The 27,810-nt window shown below is 41.2% G+C and overlaps 1 protein-coding gene across 2 annotated transcripts; it reads right to left on the minus strand.

Annotated features, from left to right (window-relative positions):
- On the minus strand, positions 1 to 27,134 carry LOC132075952 (pancreatic triacylglycerol lipase-like). 2 transcript variants are annotated; one of them, XM_059476730.1, is made up of 14 exons: positions 14,520 to 14,591; positions 11,211 to 11,290; positions 10,791 to 10,839; positions 9,870 to 10,024; positions 9,298 to 9,423; positions 7,515 to 7,649; positions 6,388 to 6,496; positions 5,136 to 5,255; positions 4,768 to 4,887; positions 3,188 to 3,306; positions 2,923 to 3,052; positions 1,832 to 1,943; positions 1,335 to 1,502; positions 1 to 120 (listed from the first exon to the last, which is right to left on the minus strand). In XM_059476730.1, exons 3-14 carry the CDS (start codon positions 10,837 to 10,839, stop codon positions 57 to 59), a joined length of 1,407 nt encoding a protein of 468 aa, XP_059332713.1. In that variant the 5' UTR covers positions 11,211 to 11,290; positions 14,520 to 14,591; the 3' UTR covers positions 1 to 56. The 2 variants fall into 2 exon arrangements, with proteins under 2 accessions (XP_059332713.1, XP_059332712.1); XM_059476729.1 differs by lacking the exons at positions 1 to 120; positions 1,335 to 1,502; positions 1,832 to 1,943; ... (8 more) ...; positions 10,791 to 10,839; positions 11,211 to 11,290 and adding exons at positions 13,854 to 14,017; positions 15,187 to 15,298; positions 15,491 to 15,620; ... (8 more) ...; positions 26,665 to 26,762; positions 26,996 to 27,134 and having other exon boundaries at positions 14,520 to 14,687.
- Between the last annotated feature and the right edge of the window lie 676 nt (positions 27,135 to 27,810).

A 27,810-nucleotide genomic window follows, 5' to 3' on the forward strand; every position in this document is an offset into this window, starting at 1 on the left:
TGTTTTCTGCATGAGTAGCTTTTATTGGCAGCAGGATTTGGGATCTGAACATGCTGTTAGCAAGCAGTCAGAGTCTGCAGGACATCCTCCCTCACGGTCTCAGAGCCACAGAAACGGAACCTGGGGAGAAAGGAAAGGAGAGGACCATGAGCTGCTGAATTATACAGGTGGATTTACACTGATGGTAACACAACCTGATCTGTCATCTCAGACAAATGAACAGAACAAACTTTGAGCTTCCAAATTTGAAATATAACTGCTGGGGAAAGCATTGATAGACTCTATTCCTTCTGCTTCATTGCCCACCTTGCTTTAACGTTACAGTTTTGGGGTTTTTCCCCAGATTTTGTGCTACCATCTCCATAGAGATGACCACAACTATTTGTGCAAAGGCCATAAGTCAGTAGAAGGGTGAGTTCCTATTGCGATATATGTTACACTATCTACAGAAATACACTTTGTCAGCAATGTGCTTTGGTGACTGGAAATTACAACCTGACTTAGGACCTCTGCTTCAAGGTGAGTTCAAGTGCTGCTTGGCTGTAATAATTTCACTTTGCTTGAAACTGTTTCCACCTCCCATGTTGTCTTTTAAGAGATGGAATTTTAACTGCTCATTTGAAAATAGAATAAATAAAATTTAAACTGTACCTCCTGTTCTAGATACCAACTCATTATGTGGATAAAATAAAATAACTGATCAAGAAAATGAAGGAATTCATGTTTGAAAGTCCAGGAAAATTACTAAAACTGGATCAGTAAACCATGCTTCTATAATCTGAACATCCATGTTGTGCTTTACAAAGTCTACAGAATTCAATTTTGGCCTTTTACCCTCAGCTTTATAGGTAGCTTTTCAGTAGGCTCTGTGTTCCTCATTGGAAAGGTGGATTTTTTATCACCATCCTCTTTCGTCAGTCATGACCTTTAGGGGTCATCAATACCAATGGAATACTTGGCTGGTTCCAGCTGACAGTGAATCAGACCCACAAATAATCTGTTTTTATGGACAGAAGGAGTTTGGCAAGAATGATGCTGACAGTCCAAGCCAGCATTAATTTTTCTCACCCAAAGGGTTTTACAGAAAGTTTGCTCTTCTAAAGCCTGGAGAGATTTTCAGTTTTTCTTTGAGGTTATTTAAGGCAAAGGGTTGAAGTAGCAGTGAATAGAACTGTGGATGAACAGTGTCTTGAAAGGAAGGAAAGAAAAGGTTTCCTTGAGAATCTTCTCCTTTTAATGCATTAAATAACTTTTCTTGTGGAAAGGCTTCCACTCCACTTATAATTTTGTCACCTATCTTCTCCAGTAACTTTCAAGACTTTCACAATACTTACTCTCTTCTAGTTTGCCCAGCTTCCACTGTGATGGTTGCAGCTCCCAGTTTAGGAAGAGTTGGGTTGACCCAGTTGTTGTTCCAAAGGAATTTAACCTTGGTAACTTCTCCTACATTAACTTCTGCATCAATGTAGGCTGTGTAAGTGTTGCCTGGTTTGAGGTTACCCCTGTGAAAAACAGCATTTTATGGATGTGAGGCATGGCAACATTTACTGTTAATTACCAGTCTTGTCAAAGGCTCTGCTGTGGTGGCAAGAGGGTAGGAATTCAGCAGAGAGACAACATTTATCCCATTATATGGCAGCAACATTACTGCCAGATTTCTGATGTAATTCATCCTAAATCATTTATTCAGAGGCAGCAAAGGCAGGTGGGCCTGAAATGCTGCCTTTTTGTTTCTCTCTTCATAAGACCAATTAAAACAGAATTATTAATTACAAATACAAATTAAGGGTTCTAGAAGAAAAGTTTCTTTTCTATTGAATTTTTAACTTACTTGGTGATCTGGTGCTGCTTTGTGTTCCCACCTGTGCCATAGAGGGCCACATTTACGTATCCTTCTAATTTGCTCTTTCCAGAGAGGGTCACAGAAACTTTGTACCTCCAAACTACGCAGAAGAAATAGAATTAGTTTGACTGTACCCAGGGAGAAACAGTCCCCAAAACATCAAATTCTAGGGTTTTTTTTCTTGTGCGTCTGTACAGTATAGTTGAGAGCAGAAAATATAAAACACCAGTGAATCAAATCTGTTATGTCCTAATGAGATCAACACGAGAAACAGAAGATGTTTGTGTTACTTTCTGGGAGAGAAAAAAAGAGAAAACTAGTCCATATTGTAGTAAATACTATACAGATCTCAGCATTTTGACCATTAAGGTTTTCACACCGAGTGAAGCTGGAAATAAAGGGGTGTTAGGGATAAATACAGATACAGAATCTAAGCAGCATGAAAGAATTCTGAAGCTCCAGGAAAATAATTTTTGTTGGTGGGAACTTCCTTTTAGAGTGCAATTACCAAAAGGAGCTCAAGGAGATTCTGATTTGTGCTTACAAGAGCAAACTAAGCAGTGTGTTGTGAGAGCTGGCATTTAGGATAACTGAGGCTGTAAAGGAGCTCATCTTGTCCATCCAACAGCTGTGACCAGCTTGTTCTTGGCCTTTGTCAAATGGAGTTTTTGGTATCTCCAATGGTGGAGATTTCCCAGCTTCCCTGGACCCCTCTTCCTGCATTAACCATTGTGTGATTTGTTGTAATTTTCATACTATTGTATGTGCCATTGTGATGTAATTTTCATTCTATTCAACAAGAAATTTCCTTTCTGCAACTTCTGTTCATTGTCTCTCCTCCCTTCTCCTTGAACCTTGCAGTTCTCCAAACATCTCAGTAACCTCCACTAGACTCCAGAGTTTGTCAGTGTCTTGTCCTGTAGGGCCCCAAACTGGCATTAGTGATGGGGCAAAAGAAGAAAAAGCATGAAGAACAGAAGAGACTTTGCACTGTGATGAGATCTGCTAAAGCTAACTGTCAAACGGGAAAAGAAAATTTTTATGAGGAGTAGGTAGCAATGGAAGCATTCAAAACTCACGAGGAAAATCCTTGGCCTCTCTAGTATTCAGGTAAAGTTTTGTGAACTCATTTTTAACCTGGTCCTTGAATCTGTCTGCATAGTGACCCATAGTTGGGCATCCTGCTTCTGGGCATGGGAAACAGCTTCCCTAGTGAAAACAAATACATCTATTAATAACATTATCCAGCCAGACAAGGAAAAGAAAAAAAAATTAGTCAAAGGATTTATTTTTAATAATGCTCCATTTAATAGGGTCCATCCTGAAGCTCTGAGAAATACTTACTTCTTTAAAAAGATCATATGAAGCACAAGCATAGCCTAAAAATCCGTCAGGGTAGACGATACTGTCCGAGTAGTACTTGTAACTCCTCAGGTGATTGCAAGCCACAAAGTCCCGAGTTCCTGTGAAAAGATGCCCCCAGGTTGGTTCTCCTTTTCTCTTCCCACTCAAGGAAAGAAACCCACGTCACCGGGATGCATCGTTCCTCCTCAAAAAGCATCACCGGGATGCATCGTTCCTCCTCAAAAGCTCATCTCAGTTCTTGGAGAATCAAACATGAGGTTGGAACCTTTCTCGCTCCGGATGCGCTCACCCCAAGGGATGATTCCCTAAGGGATGTCACTGGCTCAACAGGTACAAAATGCGAACTTGAAATGCTTTGTGGAACCGACTGTGCAGCCCAGCCCAGCCCCTGCCCCTCAAAAAACCCTCTTATTCAAGCAATCTGACCGAGTTTAACAATAGAAACCAGAGCTGCCTGCAGCAGGTCTTTTGTAGGCAACAGTTTCATTACCATAACAAAAGAAAACCAAATGAAAAGTATTTAACAGTGAACTTCCTAGGGCAGTGCAGATTTGCTCCAGCTGAGGGCTTCAAAACAAAATTATTATTATTTGGGGGGTACTTAGGAAAGGGAGACTCTTAAAATTAAAATAATGAATATATTATTTTCCTTTGTGTTGCCTGTATTTTCCCGACTTCAGGTTAAAAAGAAGACCATATACTACGCAGTTATTTCTTTGTGCTTTAATTCCCCATTATGATAACAAGTTTAGTCTATTAAAAAAAAAAGGGGGGCAAGAATGAAAAAGTAATGCCTCCAGCTGCATTGAATGAAACCTGGAGTAAAAAGCTAGCGATCGCAAATCAGAAAATGGATTCCCAGAGTTTAAGTTGTCTGCAGTAGTGTAAGAAAGAGCTCAGAAAATGTACTCAAAAATCTCCACAGCAGAAATCTTTGGGGTTTTATTTCTTTTTAATCTTATGTGCAATTTAATTTTAGAAATATTCATAGGAACCCTCTGATACTTAGAGATTTTATAAGAACCACATTAAACAACAAAGAACAGTGTATTTGAGCAACTACGTGCCAATCTTTTTTTAGCTGCCTAAAAATAGGCACAATGAGATCACTTCAATGCAACTCCGGTTGTAATCTGTAACTTAACAAGGAATCAAATTAATGCTCTGTCTCTGAAGAATTTCAGCCAAAGACACTCTCCGAGGAGAAGCTGTGAGCATCTTTGCTCAATTCCACCAGTGCTGCTGCTGGGCACTTAGGCACAAAATGCAATGTGCTCTTAAAAGACCCTGCAAATGTTTGGCACAGCTCCAACAACTTTTGTTTCTGATATTAGATCCTTTAGAGGAAACACATTTTCCAGAGGCAAACCCTTTGTCTTGTTTATTTTTTAATAAGCTCTGGAAAAGTGGCGTGTTTTGAGCATTGTAACAGCTTCAGTGCAGCCTGCAGCTGGTGGATAATACACCAAAAGCTAATGTAAAACACCTGAATTAAGGCAAGATAAGTGCCTGCACTTTGAGGGCTCCCCCTGCATTCATAATGCAAACAACACCCTTACCTTCCCAGATGCCATCGAGATCTACGATCTGTGAAATGGGGTTCTTGTCACAGCCGGGCATCTCAACTCCTCCGTTTGGATAAAAGTCAAGATGTCCTACAGCTGGCGCCATGCCAAAACCTGGAGCATTAGAAACGGGGGTAAGCACGTTTTAAATGAATGTTGTCTCATACCTGTAGCTGCTGGCTCCACGTTTGCCTGTGCACGGTGCTTTAGGACAGGAGCTGTTAGTGACTGAAGTGGTGAATTTGCTCTGTTCTGCCCCAGAACAGCCTTGGTGAACAATCAGGACACTGAAGTGCCACAGGGCATAGATAATTCAGTGCAGTAAATAATACATAATCAGTAGAGTAGAGCTGCATACACACCTAAGTTGGGGATTGTAGGAGCTGTGTCTGTGTGGATAACGTCAACAAATTCTGCATCAGATTTATCCAGTCTGACTTCAATTGGAGTGCCTTGAAAATAAGGTTGTGCAGGGTCCAGTCCTGAGAGAAAAAGAGTAGTGTTATGTATGAATAAAGAAATGTAGTGTAGAATCATTTTACATATTGATGGTATATAATGAATGTCACAAATATAGCTGCCTGTGGTTCTTATATCTAAGTAATATTGGCATTAATAAAATGAGAATATGTGCTCTCAACTTCCAAGTGGCTTTTCTCCCAGGAAGTCACCTGTGGAAAGCCTATTAAATTTCACTTCTTTACATACTTACAGCAATACTGAATGCCAACACTTAGAATTAACTTTTTTTTTCTTTTAATTGAACTTCTCTTTAATAACCCTGCTCAAACTGAGGTTACTGTGTCTGCATCCCAAGGAACTGATCCATCTGGGTGGTTTCTAGAGTTCCTTGCTTGAGAGTACTCAGAGGAATTTGTGCTGATAGCACCCCCTGCTTGGAGGTGTTGAAATGTTGAAGCCTGCCTACGTCAGGCTCCAGTCAGATTTTGGGAAAAACATCTCGTTTTGAAGCAATGAGCTTTGCTTTTGAACCTAGCAGAAAATGGAATCAATTTGCTTCCCAAATTGCTGCAGCAATTTCAGGTGCTTGTAAACTCTTGCAAATTGCACAGCTTTTGCTGCCTTATACTTGCATCTCTTCTTGTCCCTGGGCAGCTTATTTTGGGTTTGCTTTTAAACTGAATTTTTTAGACTATTAGTCCAAGTTTCACCAAGCCTGAAATCCCCAAGGAAAAACAACAATTGAAAAGGGTTTTGTTAATAATGTCCAAAATTATCTTTTATCCATGAAAGGCCACTCTGCTTAATGCACAATGCCCTTGGCATTGCCTACATGATGAATAAGGAGCTCAAACCCACAGCTTTAACCTCTGGAAGTACTGAATTTAAAAAATCCCTTTGCTGTAACATGTGCAAGGAAAATAATAATCACACTCTTTCCCCCACTTAGCACAGCCCTGCTCCTTGGGGTACAGTGTGAAAGGAGCATAATATTCCAATTGCCCTGACTGTGCTGCAACCCAGAGAAGCAATCACAGTGGGATGATTCAGAATGAATGTCACAAATATAGCTGCCCATGATTCCTATATCTAAGTGATGCAGGCATTAATAAATTGAGGATGTGGGGTTTGGGAGGTGGCTGCAGCACTGACCTGTGATTCTGCTGATGCCCGGGGACCTGCGGCCGGCCTCGCCCGCAGCGTGCGCTCCCAGGCTGTGGCCAATGATGTGAACATCAGCTGGGGAGTACCCGTACTCCTCCTGACAAAACAGCAGAAAACACACATTGCCATGCCCCTCTGCATCAGCAGACAGCAACAGGGATGACTTGAAAGGGGCTGGGAAACTATAATTTTTCCTGTTGGCTCAGAATCTCCTCTAGAGTTTCAGCGTCTCTTTGCCAGTTAGTTCTGTCCAACACAGAGATTTTTCCAAACCTCCTTATTTAGCTGCTGCCCTGGCTTGGAGTTTGTTATAACTCCAGACAGCTCTACCAAGAGTCCTGAGGGACTCTGGATCCTTCCAGAGGGCCTATTAAGGTTCACAGAATAAACCAGGCAGGAACTCTTAGTTACACATGGCAGGTTAAAGCACCACTCCAAGCTGGAGGAGGCCATGAGATGAGAAATGCCTTCAGCCTTTTTGGACAGGAATTCAGTAGCTGCAATGCAGATGTGGAGAGTGAGAGGTGGGTCAGAGCACTGCTGGACCCAGCACACTCTCTGGTTTTAGTTATTTATAGTTCTTTTATGGGAAATTTGTGTTGAAAGCAATTAGATTAAGAGAAGGCTTCAGACCAAGGTTCACTTGCCATGTGAAGCTGGCTGCAAAAGGAGCCATTCCCTGTGGTTTGGGCACTGTCCACCACAGCTTTCCCTGGGGCAGCTGGTGGGTCCTGCTTGTCCCCAGCCAGTGCTGCCAGCTGGTTTTATGGTGTTCCTGTGAGCTCACTGGTTGTCTCCATGAAAAAGAAGTTTGCTAATCCATTATTTCTGCATATTTAGTTTTACACTACATTGTTAATATCTACAGAATAACTCTTTGGCTGTACTATGAGAATTTCCTTTAGCATTTCCTCTCCTTAAGCTGGCATGCCTTTCTGCTATCACATAATATTCTCCTTTTAAACAAAAAATTGCGCTGCTTGCTTTCAGCACAACTGACAGTGGAGTAGAGGACAATATTTTCTGCTGGTTACACCCGCATTTGTGAAAGCTCCAGAGCTGTATTTCTTCGACATCAGTATTACAGAACAGCTTTAGGAGCAGCAGTCTCTTACCTTGAGGACGTTCACAAAATAAGCGATTTCAGCGCCCACGATGCGGACGTTGTTGGCAGCCTGGGTGTATGAACACATTGCACCTCTCTGCCAGTTCACACAGATGCAGTTCACATCTTCCACAGTAAGCATCCTCTGTTTTGTAAAACAAAAGGAAAATCCGTGGTAAATACAGTATGGGATCAGTTCATGTTGGTCATTGTGGCTCAGCTACTAAAGCTTGTGTGAACTTGTGTGAGAATGATTTGAAAACCAAAGCTGTAGCATGGATGTGTGCTCAGAGGGGTTTGTGTGATCACACAATGCTGGAAGAGGGTAATATGTAATGCAGTAATCATTTCAAATACCCACAGCAGTATTTTTTACAGAAAGGAGAACAATATCAATAATGAAATGTTCAATTTTTATTTTCAAACAAACTCGGTATGTAACACTAAATAAGAGCTCTACTTATGCACCCATTCACTTCAGTGATTTGAAAGTACTACTTTAACTCAAATTCAATTAGAATATTTTTGATAGTTAAAATCAATAGTGGTTTTCTGATGCAGATTTGTAAGAAAGAGAATGTGTTTTTATAACATGGTGTATAAAGTGTTGGTGTTCATTTCAGATTTATGGCTCTATCTGGAAATATGTATATGCAGGCAGAGACTTTGCCACAGAATGAGAAGCTTTACTCTTCTCCATTGAGCTGGATTGTTTGGCTAAAAGTATTTTGTTTTAGCAGCTGAAGTATATGGCAACAACAGACAAAGGACAAAAGAGGCAATAAAAGTGTGACCATACCAGAAGTGGTAAAAATCAATTTGCAGATAGGATTGTTGCTTAATGGGAAGGGAAGCAAGTAACAGATAGACATAGGAGGATTGATGTATTCACAGTCCCCTTTGCTCTGCTCTTTGTTGAAAAGATTCACTGAGACCAATTTGTTTCTAAATATGAACTAGAGTATTGTGATAAAACTCAGGCTACCATAATAGATGAAGAATTTAAGGATTTATCTCATGCCTCTACATCCTGGAAAATTGATCAAATGGATTTAAGGGACAAGCTGAAAAATATATTGTGAGCTGAGCTATCTCATTGATTGTGAAGTTCCAGGAACAAACCTCTATTTTAAAATGCAAAATGTAAGACAGAAAATTATAAAAGCATCAATCTGCTTCTGATACTTGAAACAAATTATTAACTGACAAATCCAACAATCATCCATCCTTTTTCTTTTGATCTGGCATCAAAAAGAAGCAGGCAGTGGGAATGCAATAAACATGAAATACCTTGATTTTAGTTTCACGTTGTTCCTCATAGTGTTCTCATAAGTAAAACAGGAATACATTATTTTTAAAAATTGTATTTCTGTTCATGATTGAAAAACCTTATCCTCTACGTGCCATCAACTGTTATTTTGCTCTGTGCTGCATGACTCTGGGGCCTTGATTAGCTCCAGCAGCAATTAAAAGCATGTTTGGAGGACTTGAGAAAACCACAAGCTGGAATTGCACTTTGCATAGGGACAGAGTTAGGAAATAATTTATGGAATTAGCACAAAACTCAATAAAGCAAAGTGCTTTACTACATCCAGTGCTCATAGCAAGTCCTGGATTGAAAGCTTTATTTGAAATGCTCCTCTTAAGATCCCTTTGGATGCACATTTTTATGAAATTTTTGCTTTCTTATCGCTACAAATACCATGAGAAAAATTGGTTAGAAATGGGGAAAACAAACAATTTATATGAATGTGTTTATAAATGTAAACTAAGGGTGTCCCTGTTGTACCTACCTTGCACATGTCTGCCAACCAGGTTTCTTCTCCATTGTCTACAAATCCATGTACAATAAATCTGGTCTTCCTGCTTGCCTTAAAATTTGAGGCCTTGATTGTTGAATTCTCAACAGCAGACAGCTCCTACATTAATGTAAATTAAAAAAAAAAATTAGCATAGCTAAGAACTTAATAAACCTTTAAACCTGCTTTCTGTAAATAAGTTCTCAACATTGCAAAGACCTGAACTGTGCTTATCTGTGCAGGTGTTTAAAAGTTTTGCAATGTTGAACTCATCTGCAAGAATTCACATGAAGGTTCACGTGAATTCAAACCAAGCTTTGACACCCATCTTAAAGCAAACAAGACTTCAGCGTGCTTTCACTTTATTTGTGGAAAAAAGTTACCCCAAAATGCTCAGTTTCCCAGTAGTTCTCAGTGGGGACCCTGCCAAGGAGCTGGAAGAGGTGTTCTTTTGAATAAAGTGGAAGTTTGGCCATTTTTAACACTTTTCAAGAACACAGCTGGAGTCTGTTTAATTACAAGTTTTGCATGTGATGCACCAATGTTTAAACCACAACAGTTCTTACCTGAAAGTTATCCATGTTCTCTTTAGTGTACAGGAGGAAGTGAGTGTCTACACTCTCTGGTTTCCAGGGCAATTTGTAGATTGGCCTTTCTGCAGTCCCAGACCATGGTATATCGTCTGTGAAGCACCCAAGCCTATCATAGCAAACTTCTTTGCCTGTAGCATGAAGACCAAAAACAAAAAAGTGTGGATGGGCAGAGAAATGGAGCAGTCAGAACTAATAGCATGGCTTGGGGGGGGGGGGGTCTTTTTTTTTATTCTAGAAAATCCCACAGTTTACAGAAATCCAAGACCAGCAGTTGCCCTATCCTAGATCTTCAGGAGTTGCAGTTTATCCCAAGGAGAGAAGCCACCCTATTTCTCATCAACAAAGTCTTCAGGGGACTCCTTTGTGGTATCCTTGGGTACCCTCTCCCAGCTGTTTGCTTTGCCCAAGGCAGAGACAGCTGATGAGTTTCTCCTGATGCCAAGCCAAAATATTGCTGATAATCAGCAATAATTTGAGACAGTGCTGAACAGCTGAGTGCACGTGGGAAGTCTTATAGCACACAAGCCAGTGTCTTCTGCTGAATACAAAGCTATGCCCTCAGTAGACTGCCTCCCCCCTTGCCCTGGCTTTTTTTTCCCATTTCCATCATTAATAAGAGTACAAGAAAGAATTCCCTATGTTTAGTAGAGCAGTAGCTTTGTTCTGAGATAGGAAACATCAGCTTTTCTTGCTCACTCTTAGGGCAGAATTCCCAGAGTGGGGAAGAAAGACAACACTCACACTCTCATCTCATCATTCCTCTATGGAAAAGTGAACCACATTAACCTCAATAAATAAGTTTTAAGGCACCAGGGTGTAGAATAACACCTAGAAAATAGGTGGAAAATACAGCAGGATAGAGAGGCAATACAAACACTAACCCCATATGCTTACCTTCTGCTGCGCTGAGCAGAAACAGGGCAAGAATCCAAATTCCAAGCATCTGGAACAGTGGAAAAAGAAGCAGCTAGGATTTGCTAACCCCCTCGTTTAGCAAGCACACTCAGCCCCCTGGTGCTGAATTTTCTCGAGGTGAACAGAGTTCTGCAGGATGCATCCCTGACTGCTGTGTGCCAGACACACTCTGTGCCAGTCAGCTTTGCTCCATTAGATACTGGGGGCCATAAATATAAAAAAGCATAACTTAAATCCAGGCTAATTTTTTCCCCTTCTAATCAAATGTACAGGAGCTTCTTTAGAATTAGCATGAGGATTAGAGAACATGAGCTGCCATTGCCCTCCACGCTCCTCTGCTGTGAGAAGCCACAAATCTGACAAGGTACAAGGAAAAAACCCCAGACCTGAACTACTTACGATGGAGTCTTGGAGCTCCTGCCACTAATGTGTGAACATTGCATGTGCTTTTATAGTCCCCTTTATCCTTGGAAAGGTTCCTAGAAAGATAGGAATATTTGTTTCAGATGATAGTTTATAGATAAACTGGCAAACAACTTTATTGGTTGGTTTCTCTGATAGCTCCAATATCCATGGACATAGATTTCTGCAATCAGTGAGCTGGCTCCCACAATATGTTTGGAGGTCCAGAGGCTGGTAATTCCCAGGCAGAATTACCTCTCTGGGTAATTCCCAGAGAGGCCCATGAAAGAGAATTATATGGATGTGTGTCTTGTCTTGGCTGGGAAGGCTTTTATTTTTGGTGTTGTATAGTTGGGGTGTAGGAGATCTGCTGGGGGAGTTAGTAGAGAACCACATCATTTTTAAGCTCCAGTCCTCACCCTGTATCAAGTGACTTCAGATGTGAAAAGCTCCTGTGTTTTCTGGGTCTTTTGAGGAAGGCTTATCCCTTTTGGAAAACTCTTAGTGGGCTTGGTACACTCTTTTCATAGTGAAAGAGTCTGACCTTCTCCAGGCATCCCTTTAATTTCCTTGCTGAATGAAGTAGATGCAGGACAGTTGTGTAACCACTGGGATCCTTTCTGTACTGCCCATGAAACACAAGATTTGAGAGAAGTTCTGAGAGATTACTGAGATTAACAGTTGTGTAACCACTGGGACCCTTTCTATACTACCCATGTAACACAAACTTTGAGAGAAGTTCAGAGTGGTAAACTGAGAGCAAACACACTGGAAATATATACAAATGACATGCAGAATTGCCCTGGACACTGGGGTATGGCTGGAATGTTACAAAGCGCTGTAGATTGTTCTAGTAGAAACATAACTAAAAGGTGAAAAGCAGCCTGTGCAAAATGCACAAGACAAGGTCTGGCAACCCCTTGGACCTGTTTGTCTCTAGGAGAAGGCCCTAAGTGACCTCAAGAAGAAATGACACCTGAGCTGACTCCACTTAGAGAGTTTCATCAGCTTGGCTCTGCTTTATGTCCTTATGTTTGCAGAGTTGATGTTCCCTGATCTCCACTCTGGGAATGACCAAATGGACACCAGGTGTTCCACTGCTATCATCAGTGATAATGGAGTTTATTTCTTTAAACAGCTACATTTCATTTTTATTAAGATACCACCTTTGCTACTGATTTAGGGCTCAGTGTTCCTGTCTTTAGTTGAAGTGGGATTTTGGTTTGTTAATAGGTTTGTGTCAGTGGAATCAGCATATGTCCCAGTGCACTAACAAGATTTAACTCTTGTTCAAAATGACGGGGGAACAGTTTTTCCCACTTAATTTAAGAGCTGGTGGAAAAGATTTGAGTTAGGATTTTATCCATTAGTCTGCTGCTCTTATTCAATACTGTAATAATACAGGAGATGTTCTGTTTCTTGTGGTCCCACACTTGAGGGCTTTGGGAGGAGGATGGATTTTGATTTAAGAAAAGAAAAAAAGTAATAAATTAAGGCACAGCTATGCTTCTCCAGTCCTGAAGAAGGTATAGTCTGGAATAGGAAGCAGGCAGAGGAGAGACTGGATTTCTGGTGTTCAGGATGCTGAGGCTCTCTCTTGGGACACTGTGGAGCTTCCCAGCATTGTTCACTTTTCCTTGCCATGTGTCAGTTGCCTTGCAGGACTCAGAACTGCAGAGCTCTCTGGCTAAACCTCAGTCTTGTGTTTAATTATGCTTTAATGTTTTTACGCTTGTGTTTAATCAAGGATACAACAGGGCTGGGGTTTTTCTTTTAAAAAAAAAAAATCATTCAGAAGTCTATACTCATAAGTGTTTTCTCATAGTATTTCTGCCTCTATTTCTTAGAACTTTATCTGTCCAAGTGCTTGTATGCAATTTATCAAACATGGGGGAATGGGAGTAAATAAATTATTAACTCCTTCTTCATTAGCTCAGAGTTTGGGTTTTATACTTGGAAAAATATCCACTGCCTTGGTCTCTTACAGCTGCAGGAGGCTCATCATGCTGTGCTTTGCAGAGCAGTAATGGTCATTTTAAATGTGAAATGGTCACTGCCAGGTTTTGCAAAGCTGGTTACTCTAAGTTTCTCTTCAGGACTCTCAGTGGCCACTGCAAATGTTTGTGTTTGAAATTAAACAGCATCCAGGAGCTGGGATTCAGCGTTCAGTTCCTTCCAAAGAGGGGAGCAGTTGAGGTTTGCCTTGTCTGCCTTTCCAGGCAGGTGCAGTACAAAGGGCTGTGCTCACCTGCTGCAGGAATCACCTTGTGCTGCTCCTTGTGCTGCTCCTGCCCCATCCCAGAGCCTCTTCTGGAGGCAGGGCTCCTGTGTGGGGCTGCAAAACCCTCAACAGCAGCACAGGCGGCAGAAAGGAGCTGTTTCAGACCTGCAGGGCTGCTCTGAGGACGTGCTGCCTCGAGAGTGTTTGATAATATCCCAGATTTATCTTTCAGTGTGGAAGGACTCAGCTCTTGCCTTGAGGAACAGGCATAGTGAGCCTGTGCACTGTTTGAATTGGATTTTAGTATCTGTGATTTCTGGTTGCTCCATAGTTACAAGCACAATAAACGTGGCTCAAACAGGAGAAACATTGACACGTGTGTTTGCAAAGAACTAAAAAAAACCCAAAGGGAACAACAATTTATTTTTTTTTAAGTTGCTTTAATTGTGTTTTGTGCCAAGATCTCCATGCACAAGGCTGAGGGTTTACTCAGCTGCCATGTACAGACCTTGGGCACCTCTAGCAAGGTGTGAGTAACTGAGGCTCTCCATATGCCACAGTTCCATGGCCACAAAGAGTTGACCTAGGTAGAAAAAAAACCAAAGCTTGAATCAAGATTTATCTCTTTTTGCCCAATGAAAAATGAAAGGGTGCCAGCTGTCACCTTGAGGGTTGTTAGCCCAACCCATAATCCCACTGAAGGCTTCCTAATAGCCTGCTGTAAAGATTATTAATATCTGCTATGAATAGCAACAAGGTGAATTTCCTTCTTTTGGGGAGCAGCTGTAAAATTTGAGGTTTAATATGCTTTGTCTCGGTTTGTAATTGTTTTGCTGTAGAAAAGCTAAACATTTCAAATTATTCATTGCTGTACTCTTTCCCAAACAGCTATTCCCTGGTGCATAGTCAAACATCTGATTTTTCTGATTTTTTTCTGTCTGAAGTGCAATGCCTTGTATTTTTCCTCATTGAAATTCACATTGTTGATTACAAACCACGTGTGAAATTTAAGACCATTTCTCCATCTTTTCTCACAGGGTTTTTTCAGGGTTTTGCCTTCTGACCTCTAAATGGGATACACTCACCTATGCCCATCTGCTCCATGTATTATATTGACTGTTTCTGCCCCCAGTCTTGCCCAGAGCAGAGAGAATATGGCTTTATTCCAGAGAAATTCAATTTTTGTAGTATTTCTGGGGTTGATTTCAACATCAAGATACTGTGTGTAAACATCATCTTGAGAGAGGTCTCCACTGCAAATAGAAGGAAAAAATGGCATCACTAAGTTTAACAGTTCAGAGATCAGTGAAATAAATCATATGCTCCATGTATTTTCACAATAGAAATTTTTTAACAATAGAAATTTGCATTTTTGGTGTTCTTTGGAAGAGCACAGGGCACTGGACCAGGGCTCTGATTGAGGAGAGGATGAAAAGCAGCACTGAACACTTTAAATGTGGCCATGGGGAGGTGACAGGAGTGAGACTGGGGCTGTCCCCAGAGCCACTGTGTCCTGAGTTTGCAGGGATCACTCACACAGAACTCATGGAAATGGAGTTGCCTTCCACTCCCTTTTTACAACCATCCATCTGCCTTCATGGTTCTTACTTAAGTAATAACTTCTTTCTTATCTGATGTGAAGCAGAGTATTTGCAATGCAGGATGAGTGTTAACACTGCTTAAATGTGTGGAAAGTATGTAGATTAATGATAGCAGCACTAAATACTGCAGAAAAATATTAATTTAATTTACCTGGCAACTTCATATTCTTTTGAGTTCCCCTGTGTGTCGTAGTAAACCAGGTTTATGTCTCCCCTCGTTTTCTTTACACCAGACAATTTGACAAATACTTTTTGTCTCCAAGCTGCATAAATAAAAACAAAAATAAATCCAGACTACCATTGGTGAGCTTGGCTGCTACATTGCACAAGTCATGCAGCATTTTCTGTCAGGCTATTAGCAGTTATTTACAGAAGCAGCACAGGTGCAGGGCTGTAAATCACATCAAGGCACTTTTCAAACTGGAGAACAACTGTAACAAACCTTCCCCACTTACTAGCAAAAGGCTCATCTGCTGCTGTATTTAAAAAATACTTTTGGTCTATCCTCTTCAATTTTTCTGGAAATCTGTCAGCATAGTGCCCCATCATTGGACATCCCTCCTGTGGGCATGGGAAACAGTTTCCCTAGGTAAAATAAGAGCATCAGTTAATGAGGAATATTGTTTTTCATGCTAGATCTTATGAAATTAAGGCTCCAGATGCTGTCCTGATCTTGCAAAGCTGTGGCAGTACTGTGTGTTTTCAAAACTTAGCACCAAAACCTGACAAACTTGTTTTAGATAATGGCTCCTGCACCCAAGAGGGTGCAGAATGAGAAGGTTTGGTAATAATGACCCTGTGTATGGTAATAGCTTGAACTTTGTTAGCTCAAATGTTTTTCAGTTGGATTCTAGTGCAAAATACAGGTCAGTTTTACCCTCCTAGTCAAGGGGGACTTGCCTGCATTCACAAATGGGGGAAAATGAAAGGAGCAATGTTCATAAATGTGTTTAGGTGCTCTAATCTAATTGGGCATTAGTGCCTAACACAAACTAGAGAGCAGCCAAGGATTCTGGAGGCTCTAAATGTAGAAATTAGTAGGATACATCTACCTAACTTCCATTCCCATTGCATAAAGGTTTGGGGTGGGAATTCCACAAGCTTTTATTTCTGTTCCCAGTATTTGGAGACACCATTTATGCCTCAGGATTCCTTCTCCAGGGTGGAATAGTGGAACTGCTGTGTGCTGTGCTCCCTCCCTCCCAGCCACTGAATGGGACCCCAGCCACCAGCATCCAAGTGCTGGCTACTCCACAGACCTGGAATATTTGCTTTGCACCTCAGCCCTTCCAGGGCTGAAACACTTACTTTGTTAAAAGCTTCATAGGAGTCACAGGGATATGCAAGGTACCCAGTGGGGTAGAGGACACTTGCAAAATAATACTCGTGGCTGCGTGAGTGGTGGCACCCCCCAAAGAGTGTAGCATCTGTTGGAAAAAAATTTTAAAGTTTATGAGCTTTGATAAAACAACCTCCCCTTATCTTCTGCAAGAGTTGCCCTTGGCTCACCATGGACACAGCTCAGGCACAGAACGGAACAGCAGCATGGGCCTGTAATAATTTCTTTTTTGGTCTGAATTTCTAGTTGCAGGAGAAATTGCTGGTTTTTTGTGTTTTTTTTCTGGAGAATGGTGTACCATTATCCTAAGATTTCAAGTGAGGTGCATACTGGTTTGCTATGATGTAATAGTCCCTTTTAAGAAGACAGTCATATGTCATATATATACATATATATATACACATATGTATATATATATATATATATATACACATACACATATTATATATACATATATGTATATATATATATATATATATATATGTGAGATGTCATAGCAATATACCATTTATTACATTTTAAGGGCTTAACAGAGCATAAAGAATCCACCCAACTGTCCAAAATCTCTGAAAACAGAGAAGTTCAGAGGTGAGGCATGTACAGTCCCTGGGAACACTCACTGCTTTTACATAATCCATGCCTTAGAGGTGTTGGATGTCCTTTACAGCACCTGCAAGAAACCAGAGGTGGTGCTGTCACGCTGCTGATTTGGCCTTTCTCAGCCTGGAAAGTCTCCTGCTGGAGTTGTTGGATCTGCAGACCCCCTCCTTCCTGCCTTTTTGGGGTTTGCATCTGATTTCAAATTAGAGAAGCAAAGCTTAGGCATGTATGACACCTCCTCTCCCTGCAGAGCTCTCTGTGGAGCACTGTTCTGCTCCAGCCTTTGTTGTTTCTTACTTGCTTTTAACTTAGGAGCAAACAGGCAAAAAGCAATTTTGTTTTCCTGTTTTCTCCCAGAGGGCAATTTTCACCATTCATGTTTCAGAACTGAACAAAAATAAAATAATAGGTGTGTTGGAATTGCATGTTTACCTGCAATGATGGCTTCAAAATCACTTTGTTTCATCTCCGGAATCAAATCGGCGCATCCAGGCATCACAGTTCCTCCATTTGGGTAGAAGTCCAGGTGCCCAGTGGTGTTATACATTCCAAACCCTGAGACATGCATGGGAAGGTGTCAGTGCCTTGGTGCCCACCCCTGCAGGTGCCCCCTGGCACAGGAGCACTCACCTGCTGCAGGGAAGTGAGCAGCGTTGCTGTGGATCACATCAACAAAGTTGGCATCTGTGGGATCCAGTCTCACCTCGGGGGGAGTACCTTCAAAATAGGGCCCAGCAGGGTCTAAACCTAAAAAAAACACCCCAAATTTATTGGTTGAGGGAGAGAGAGAAGTGTTGTACATGTTAATAAATCTTTTGCCATGAAATCAGATGTTTCGTTTTGCAAAAGGCAAGCCCAATAATGATGTGAATTCCAAGCTATTTGATGTGAATTCCAAGCTATTTTTAATAGTGTTGGAATTGCATGTTTACCTGCAATGATGGTTTCAAAATCACTTTGTTGATTAAAAAAACAAAAAAAAGGGCAAACAGTATGGTTTTGTGAACCTTTCTGAAAACTTATTTCAAGAGAAGTAAAATTTTTTTTCAATAGATTATATAATGGCATATTATATTACTAGGAAGGAGGCATTTATTACCCATGGAGTTATTACTGGGCTCTAAAGCTGTAAATAGGGAAAACTAAGGGTAAAAACCACTGAATGATGGTAATGCTACAAACATGTTAGCTATGCCTGTCCTTCCACTAAAGAGTATTTCATTTAAACACAGAAAGATGTAATAATTACTCTGTTTCTGAGAAGCATAAATTTGGTCTGCTCTCATGACAGGTATCTCCAGCACTGCCAGTAATTTAATTCTAGTCTACAGACCAGTGTGTTGCAAGTTTTTTTCCCTTTAAACACACGCTGCCAGCTCTGCATCTTGGTGAGCAGAGTTGCCATTACCTGTTATCCGTCGGATGCCCCGGATCCTTCTTCCTGCCTCTCCTGCAGTGTGTGCTCCCAGGCTGTGGCCAATTAAATGGATTTCATAAGGGGAGTACCCGAACATTTTCTGAGCATTAAAGTGGTGGTGGTAGGAGATAAGAACACAGGCTTTGAATAACAAGCAAAGAGAAGCTCTGACATTATGGGCCTCTGGGAACATCTAGGCCGACTTTCTGCATAGCAAACAGAGGGGGAGTTCCTTGAGTTAATTGCTGTTTAAATTACACTAAGAATTGACAGAAAAATGATCCCATCTGGAATTTTACATGCATAGTGATGAAGGGTTCACTGCTGCAGTGTTGGCATATGCTTGCTGTACTCCATCACCCTGTGTGACAAAATATGGACCATCTTTCCCATTTGGATCAATGCCTAATGTCATCTTCCATAAAAAATTATCTTACTTTTTTCTTTTTTTATTCTACTTTGCAGCCCTTTTTTGTGACATGTCTATTTAGAATATATGAGCATATAAAGAGAAAGATTTTCACTGCCAAGCTCAGGTGGGGTAACATCCATTCTCCTCTTAGCCAGGCCTCAGCTCTACAAGGTCTCAAGATACACAAGCTGTACAACATCTCACTGCTGAGATACTACACTTGCATTGAAGGTGGAAAGAGAGACAGAGAGGACACATTCACTGAGTTTTGTAGCAATCAAAACCAACAAAATTGCTAATTGCTCCCATTTTTACATTAAGTTTTGTAATGCGTGTAACAGAATTAAAGCAGATCTGGAGAATGGGTCTGCCTTTATTGTTAGATGGCAGACTCCTCTGAGAACATTTTACTGCAGTGCTTCCATTTACAATGTAGCTGAATCTTTCTGACAATGAAACTCCTGACATTTTTAAATTAGGGAAAAGAAAAGGAAGCCTAAGCATAATTTATGCATTTTTTTAAGGGAAGAAAGGGTGCCCTAGACTGCACATGATGCAGAAACAGACACAGTAAAATAAGAAACTGAACACATCTTCAAATGACCTGATATTTACACACAGAGGAGAAAGATCCAGAAGCCAAATGTGTGAGGCCACACATGATTTTCCTGGGAAGGAACAGTAGATTTTGGTAAAGTGCTCTTTGAGCCTCAGGTTCTTGCAAGGTTGTCACTTTGCCTCACGGGCTCTGAACTTCCTCCTGCTGCACTTTAAGCTGAACAACTCCTGGCCAGGGTCAAGTCCAGTGCCAGGCAAAATTCTGATTTTCAGCAGCTCCAAGTACCCCTGAGTGTTTCTGAAATCAGTGGGAAATGCTGCTGCACAAACCTCGCAAGTGTTCTGCACTCTGCGTGCACAAGTGAACACCTGCCTTTGGGAGCATGAGGCTCACAGCCAGGAGGAAACTGCACAGTTTATGGTGCCTGCAGACAGCAAACATGGAATTATTATGTAAGGCAGCTCGTTTTGGTGGTGCTAAGCTGAGATATTAATGCACTTCTGGCACAGGTATATAATGCTGGGGAACTCTGGTTAGCGCTGAACTCGCCTCATTTCCGCAGCTTGCTGTAACATCATATGGAGATGTTGCCACCTACTGTCCCTAATTAATAGGCACAACTCCTCGGTCCCAACTTCCTCTGTGTCCTTTGAGGCTGTGGGAAGTCCTCACAGGGCTGATAATTAGTATAATTAGCTGGATCTCAGCTGTACAGCCCTGCCTGACCGTTCTGGCCAAGGTTCAAAGCCCAGGCAGCAGTGTCACAGCCCCAGCACTGCACTGGGAATGGCAGGAGCTGAAGCAGGGAACTGCACCAGGGTCGTTACCTGCAGAGCTGTTATGAAATAATAAAGGTGAAGGGTCCTTTACCTGCAGAGCTGTTATGAAATAAGCAACCTCAGCCCCCAGCACACGGATGTTGTTCACTGCACTGACGTAGGTGCCTTTTGCTCCCTCTTTCCAATCCACAGCAATGCAGTTGATGTTTTCCACCTCCAGTAATAACTGATGTGGGAACACACAAAGCAAAGTATTTAAAGAAACAAAATAGCAATCAGAGATTCAACTTCAACTGGACTAAGGATTAAAATGCAACATAATAATGAAGTTTCTCATTCTTTACTAAATGGGACTCTTCACTGTAGCCTGTACCACACTGAAATGATCTTCTTACAAGACAGAATGTAACAAGCCATTCCTCAAAAAAAAATACCAATTATGAAAACTGTAATGAAAATATTTTACTCTGTATACCATTTTAATATTTGAAATACTTCTGAAATGCCATACAGCTGCACAGTAGATTCTATGTACAGTACTGTGGCTTTCTTTGAGGGATGTTGGTAGTTTAACTGAATTGTATAAGAAGTATACTGTCTTATTTACCAACTGGGATTAAAACTGTTAAAGTCATGTCACTCAAAAAAATTTGGAGGAGAGAAGGAAGGTTCTATTTCAGCAAAGCAAGCATTGGTCACTTTGGTACTGGACACAGTCCTGCAGAGATAGTGATTTTTCCAGTGGAAGAATCACATTATTCTGCAGTTACAGTTTTCTGTGAATAAGGTTCACTTAAGGTTTGAGATAGAACAAGGAGTGGTAACAAAAATTAATCCATGAAAACAGCCAAAGGTGAATGGCAAGGAAAAGAGAAGTGAAACTATAATGCATCCTGGACTCGCTCCTCTCCTGTGGGGACCATAAGTTTGTAGTGTAGAGAGCCAGAAAGAATTCTACTTCTTTTCAATTGAAAAAAAGAGAAAAAGGAAATTTAGTATTTGAGATTAAAAGTGTTCAGAGATTTATGAACAGAAGTAGTGCTGTCAATTTGTGACTTAGAATCCAGTGGTGTCTTTCCCAACTTGGCCTTTTCCCTGCCAGCACAGAAGCAGCAGCAGGTAGAGCAGATCTTGCTTGTCTGCCAGAGCCAAGGTACACTCTGCTGGTTTTGTGGGAGCTTCCACATTTCACATTTGAAATGGTTTTTCCATCGGAGTCTGTAACCAAACAAAAAGCAAAAATTTTGGTGGTGTTCAGGTTGGTTTTGTTTTTCTCTAAGAACAAATAGTGGTGAGCCAGGGTTGTATTTATAGACTGAAATTTGAGCTTTACAGTCAGGAGGGCCCTTGGACTGAAGGAAGTTTCTGCCACTGGGAGCAGCTGTGATTTGGTGTCTGCACATGGGTAAGAGGCTGGGGACAGCTCTGCTCAGTTATTGCCTTGATCTGATCTGCAGGGTTTGTAAATGGAAACTCTAGAGGAAAACAATATCAGAGAGGACCAAGGGACCTTGATATGAGTGGGAACACTGGTGTGTGTGAAATTTAATTCTTGGTTTGTATCTTCTATAGCTTAATGAACTGTAAAATGCATGGTGGGCATTAATGCCTAAAGGATGCCAGGAGAGCTGATGGGAACCAGAGGATACTGTCTCATACCAAGCACATTTCTACCACCCAGCCTGTTTTTCCAGTGCTGCCAAATCCATGAATGATGAAGGAGGTTTTCCTATGTGAGGAAAAATGTGACTTCGGGATGGTCGAGGAGTTTATCGCCGAGATCACCTATAGGTTAAAAAAAATAGAAAGGTTTTATCTGTTCCTACTTTCAAATATTAAAAGAAGTCAGCTAGGCCATAGGCTCAGGACTAAAGGGACTCTACTTTGACAGGACAAAGTCCATGGTTTTTGGAACTCAGGGACCAAAAATCTCGTATTTCACAGTTCCACTATGGTTTCCACAGAAATTGAGCTCTTGTGGTTTTTGCTGCTCCCATACTCTGCATGCAGAACCCCCTTTTGCAGGATATGAAGCAACCTAAAAGTGCCACATGGCCACAGGGTGTCTCCTGGCCTGAGGTGATGAGTTTCTGCAGGGAGCAGCCCACCAGCTCCACAATTCCTGCTCAGCTTGTCCTTTGCTGACCTGACCTTTGATTCAGTGCTGCTGTTTCCAAGCTGCAGCCCGTTTTCCTCATTAGCCACTCCAGAAAAGCTGGAAGGGCTTCATGCAAGGGCTGCATGCAGCAGGGGTGGGGCTGATCTTCACACACCGCTGCAAGCTACCTAATTATCTATTTTTTTCTTGAGAATGTTATCTGTCTGTATTGTTTTCAGACAAATACAGGGGCTGTGATGTGAGCTCAGGGAGTTTGGGTGTGGAAGGGCTGTGTCCTAGATCACAGATATGCTAAAGTTTAATGGGAAGCAGTGGATGCTGTATTTTGATTTATTTTATCTGCACCAGAAGTGCTGAGGAACCTGCTGTTGAGTGTATCCCATGTACTTCAACCTTCCTCAGAGACTCAAATACATGCAAAAGGTAGTCTGCCATAACCTCTATCCTAAATTTCAGGAAAATACCAGGAAATTTCTTCTTCATTCATAACACTTTTTTTGTGTTTTACCCCAAAGTATATTCATTATTGTACCTTCAAACTAACTTCTGATTCTCACTTGTTTGCCTATGGTGACTGACACAGATTTTGTAACAAGTTAAACCAGCATTTTTAGGTTCAGTCAGCTTTCGATGTTAAAAATAAATGTCACCTGTGAGTTGTTTCCTGTTTCTCTGGTGTAGAGAGAGAAGCTGATGTTCATCTCTTCTGGGGGATCAGGCAAACCTGTCAGAAGCCTCCCTGGTACCCCAGACCAGGGTGGGTCATCTGTAAAACAGCCAAGCCTGGGGTAGCAAACTTCTTTACCTAGAGCAGAAGAAACAACTTGTTTATATGAATGACCCTCTTCTTGATGATGTATTTGAGACTAAAGCAGTTTGAAGAGCAAAAAAACTAAGGATTTATTTTCATGATTGATTTTGAAATTAATTTTTAAAGGTCATTTATGTGTCATTTGTGTGTATTGCCTCAAGTGGGAACACAAGCAGAGCTAAATAAACCAAGTAAAGAAGGATAAACCAAGTAAAGACCCACAAAGTGTTTTGGCACCACTTTCTAGGCTTGTAAAAGATTCAGTTCCTTTTTAAAAACAGCCTAGTAAGAAATGCTTGTTAGAGTTTCTCCTGCATACCTTCTACTCCAAAGCATTGTGTCTCTGTCATGGGAATGAAGGTAACCTTGTACAAAGAATGATGTGAATATTTCCTTCAATATAGTAATTTTTTCTAGATCAAGAGGGTCTTGTGCTCACTTAGACTCAACTTTTATGCTTTAGCATTGGTGTGCTGAGCACCCTCTTGCTGGTCAGCTCTTTGTATAGAGCAGCAATATAAAAACAAATCTTGCATTGCCTTGATAGAAGTAGGACATACAACTCTGAATTTCTCTGTGGATTTTCAGCACACAGTTATGTCTCTTGCACTCTTAAAAATAAATTTTAAACATAGCAGAGCCTTGTAGCATTAGTTCCATGCACTGTAACAGACATTGCCCTACAATGACCCACAAATCATTGAACAATTTCAATGTAAAGGGAAATAACAGTTATCATCTGCTATGTACCACTTCATCTGAATTCACCTTCTAGTGGCAGTATTTAAAGATACAATTTCTCACCTGCTACTGTGCCAAGGAGATAAAATGCAACAATCCACATTCCAATAACCTAAAGCAAATTGAATACACAGGTTAAGCAGTTGATTTCGAGTGTTTTGTCCTTTTTAAAAAGAGTGTAACACAAAGAGAAATGCAAAGACCTTCACGTGAAGAGGGATAACCCCACACATTGGTCTGTGCACATCAGCCAGAAGGAGGCCTGGGGGTCCTGGCAGACACCAACTGACCATAAAAAATGTGCCTCACAGCCAGCAGCATCCTGGGCTGCTTAGGGGGAGTGTTCCCAGCAGGATGAGGGAAGGGATGTGGACGCCATGGGATAGAGAGAGAGGAGCAGCAAGCGTTTCTCACAGCAGCTTGTGAGAAGTTTTAAATAGTTGTAAGGGTGTGATAACTTGTTAAGCATAAACAATTTGCAAGTGGTGTTTTTCTACTTGTCTATTCTTCTCAAAGACTGTGTGAAGAAGATGTTTTTGTTAGTTAGCCAATCAAGTAGAATCTATCACATCACTCTACAAAAACTGCACAGTGCTCTTTAATAAACCTTCTTTACCCTTTCTACAGTAGTGCCTCCCACCTGTTCCTGTGCCATTCTCAGCACAGGAGTAACAAAGGGATCCTTCCCCACCACTCAGATTTGCTGTTCTCTGCACTTCCTGCACAGACAATACTGCATGCCTGCTGCTGCTGGCATCAATCAAATCACAGCACCCTGATTTTTTTTTCCTGCTGTGGTGGGAAGGATGAGAGGTGTGGTACAACAAGCACAGTGGTACATGTAACTTGTTGAAGTCTGCAGTCTTGGCAGCTTAGGCTCCTCAATGCAAGATAAACTTTGATCAGATTCCTTTTCTCTACACTTTCCTTACTGGTCTTTTCCATGGCAGAACTTCCATTAATTTCACCTCCTCCCCTCTCGTTTGCCTCAGTCACTTCTCAATTTCCTCTTTTAGGTGTTTCCTATGGCACCCACATCCCATTTCCAACATACTGCCTTACTTTTAAACCAAAAATCTGAGTTGGCACCCCTGGCCACTGGGATAGCTCATTAGAAATATTAAGAAAAAGTGGTAAATTCAGTAGTTATAACCTCACTATGTGCATAGCACTCTCCCAGGGATGTTTTTACAGATGTGAGAAAGGCAGAAACACCCCAGAGGTCCCTGACACTACAAGATGCTTTCAGAAACAAAGAAGAAACAATTGGGAATTTTACAGAATTTGTCCTTGAAGCTTGTGTGACACGTGTCAACAGGAGGAACGTGTGATCCACCTCTGTGCTTGTTTTTGATGGAAGTGGGATTACCTGGCTGTAATGACATGGTTTCCTAACAAAGGCAAACAGGATAGGTCAGAGCACTCTCTAATAAACTCTGAAGTCCCTGTTTGGTAAGAGCTTGTTTTGTTTGTGTGTTAGGGCAGAGGAGTGAGGATGAGTATCTCAGCAGTGAGCAGGAGCTGCAGAGAGCAGAGCTGAGAGGAATCATGACATTTCCTCAGAAATACAGTCCTGAACCTCATTTATTGGTGTAGTTGCCAGAGAGGAGAGTGGAAAGCAGAGAGGAAGTCTGGCAGTAAAACAGGAGGGAAAAGGGTCAGGAGCTATTCTAAGCAGCTGGTGAAGGGCAGGAACAGAGAGGTCCCAGCTGTTAGGCAAAAGGAGCAGCTCCATTCAGCTGGAATGTCTGTCAAGGTGCCCATCATCCTGACGAGAACCTGGTGACAGTGCAGGAAGTCACAGCTGATGTGGCTCATCAAATGAACTGGAGAGCTCCACAGGATTTGTAAATATTAATGGACAGCCCTCACTGAACCCAGGAGATGGTCAGTCCCTGTCAGGAACACTGCAGCAGGAGGGAGAGTAGAATTTCTTTTCAGACCCAAAATCTGGAAGTCAAGTAATGATTTAAGGAGATGTGGGAGATCATTGCCAAATAAAAGGGATCAGTAATTTCCTTTAAAGGATCTTCCTTTGAAGGCAGAAAATAGAAATGAACATGTGGCCAGGGAAATAAAAGGAGTAGCAGAAATTTTATCATCTGTGGAATGTTGATACATTCTGTAATTAAGAGAGATGTAGTTCGGGTAGAAGATAATTTTTTAGTGGGAAGCCTTTCTGTATCAGTCAACATTAATGACAAAAAATGATTGCAAAGAGGTTAAAAACCTATGCAAAAAGAGTTCAGGCAGCATGCAATTTGGAAATTCTTTCACTGGGCATTTGGGAGGCGTAGTGCTGAACAAGAGGAACTGGAAGGACTTGTTTGTGAATGAGAGCTCAGCCTGCCCAGGGCTGCTGGCAGGAGGCTGCTCTGTGCTGAGCTCAGGTGGCATCTCAGTGCACAGACAACATGCTAAACCTGCACTAAATATTCTTAAATTGATGTTCAGCCTAAGAAAAAAATAATTGCAAATATTGCTAGCCTGCCATCCTATTGTATAAAAGCTGCACTGGAGCAGTGGTGGCTCCTCACTCAGGACATCAAGGCACCTTCAGGACACTGTTGCTCAATCAGTGACTCATGGGCACAGCTGGGGCTGGGGAGATATGAGAAAGTCTGCACAAGGAGTGTCTGCAGTGCATTTTTCAGTCCCACTCATGTACCCACACACCTTCCTGAGGACATGCACACAAGCAGGCACACAGAGCCTTAGTGAGAAGCAAGGCCAAACATCAGGAGTTCTCTTTATCAGCATTTTAACCCAATGATTTCACTGCCATAAATGGATTTTTAAAAACATTTTAAACAACAGTTGTTATGTGTTGAATTGCTAAGAATTTTACTCACCATCCTCTTATAACACTTGTAATCTCTTTTTCTGGTGGGCAGTACCAGGGTACAAAAATGGCTGATGTTTTCTTTAATGAAAATTGGAGAGCTTTATGCTGAAATAAAAGGAATAGAAAATAAATTAAAAGCCCATGGGTAACTTGGTAAAGTGGAAGAAATTAGAAGAAAACAGGGGGGCAAAAATTAGCAATATTGGTAACTGGGAATTAATGGCTAAAAGTTACACAGATTTCATAGGGAAAATAACAATATCAACATGTATAATGGACACTGGAATTAAGGAAAAATATTTGATGCATGAAAAAATTAAGAACATCTATTACCGCACCTGTGTGGGCGCAGCTGGTGAGAGAGAGACGGTGAATCTTGTATCTTGATCAGAAGGCATATTTATTAATATATGATATAATACATTATAGTTATACTAAAAAGAGTATAGAGAGAGGTTTGCAGAGCTGCTAGCTAAGCTAAGAATAGATAGAAAAGAATCCCCAACAAAGCTGTGGCCAAGGACTCAGTCCCTGGGCTTGCACTGGTGATTGGCTCTTAATTATAAACATAGAAAATGAGCCAATCAAGGTGTTCCTGTTGCATTCCCCAGCAGCTGATAATAATTGTTTACCTTCTCTTCAGGGGCCTCTGGCCTCCCGAAGACGCAGAAATCTGAAAGAAAGGATTTCTGTGGAGAAATGTCTGCAACAAACATCCAATTTTTTTGTCTATCTTTACCAAAACCAGGTGAAATTCACAGCAGGGAAAAAAAGAATTCACAGTGATTCTCTGTTCAGACAATTGTTTTAGATCTGATGTAGAATAGCTGTTGGAGCTGGAAATTCAAAAATCACTGGACTTAAGTAACTCATAGCTGAGATTCTTTAAAAAAAGAAACTATTAAAAAAATTGGTAATTTTTTTAAAGTTATTGATCTGTAGGAAAAGTCCAGATATATATTTTGAAGGAAATTAATATGCTATTAGGTAAAAAATTAGGATGAATGACCTGAGGAATTTCAGACCTATGGGATTTCAGTCCAGCATCATCCTGAGGCAGAATAATGAAATTCTCCATAGGTGAGTTTCTCCACTCACCCATGACAGAAAAATTGTAAAGAACTGTTAAAAGATTAAGCTGTGTAATTGAATT

The sequence above is a fragment of the Ammospiza nelsoni genome, chromosome 8 (genome assembly GCF_027579445.1).
Source record: "Ammospiza nelsoni isolate bAmmNel1 chromosome 8, bAmmNel1.pri, whole genome shotgun sequence".
Classification (NCBI taxonomy): domain Eukaryota; kingdom Metazoa; phylum Chordata; class Aves; order Passeriformes; family Passerellidae; genus Ammospiza; species Ammospiza nelsoni.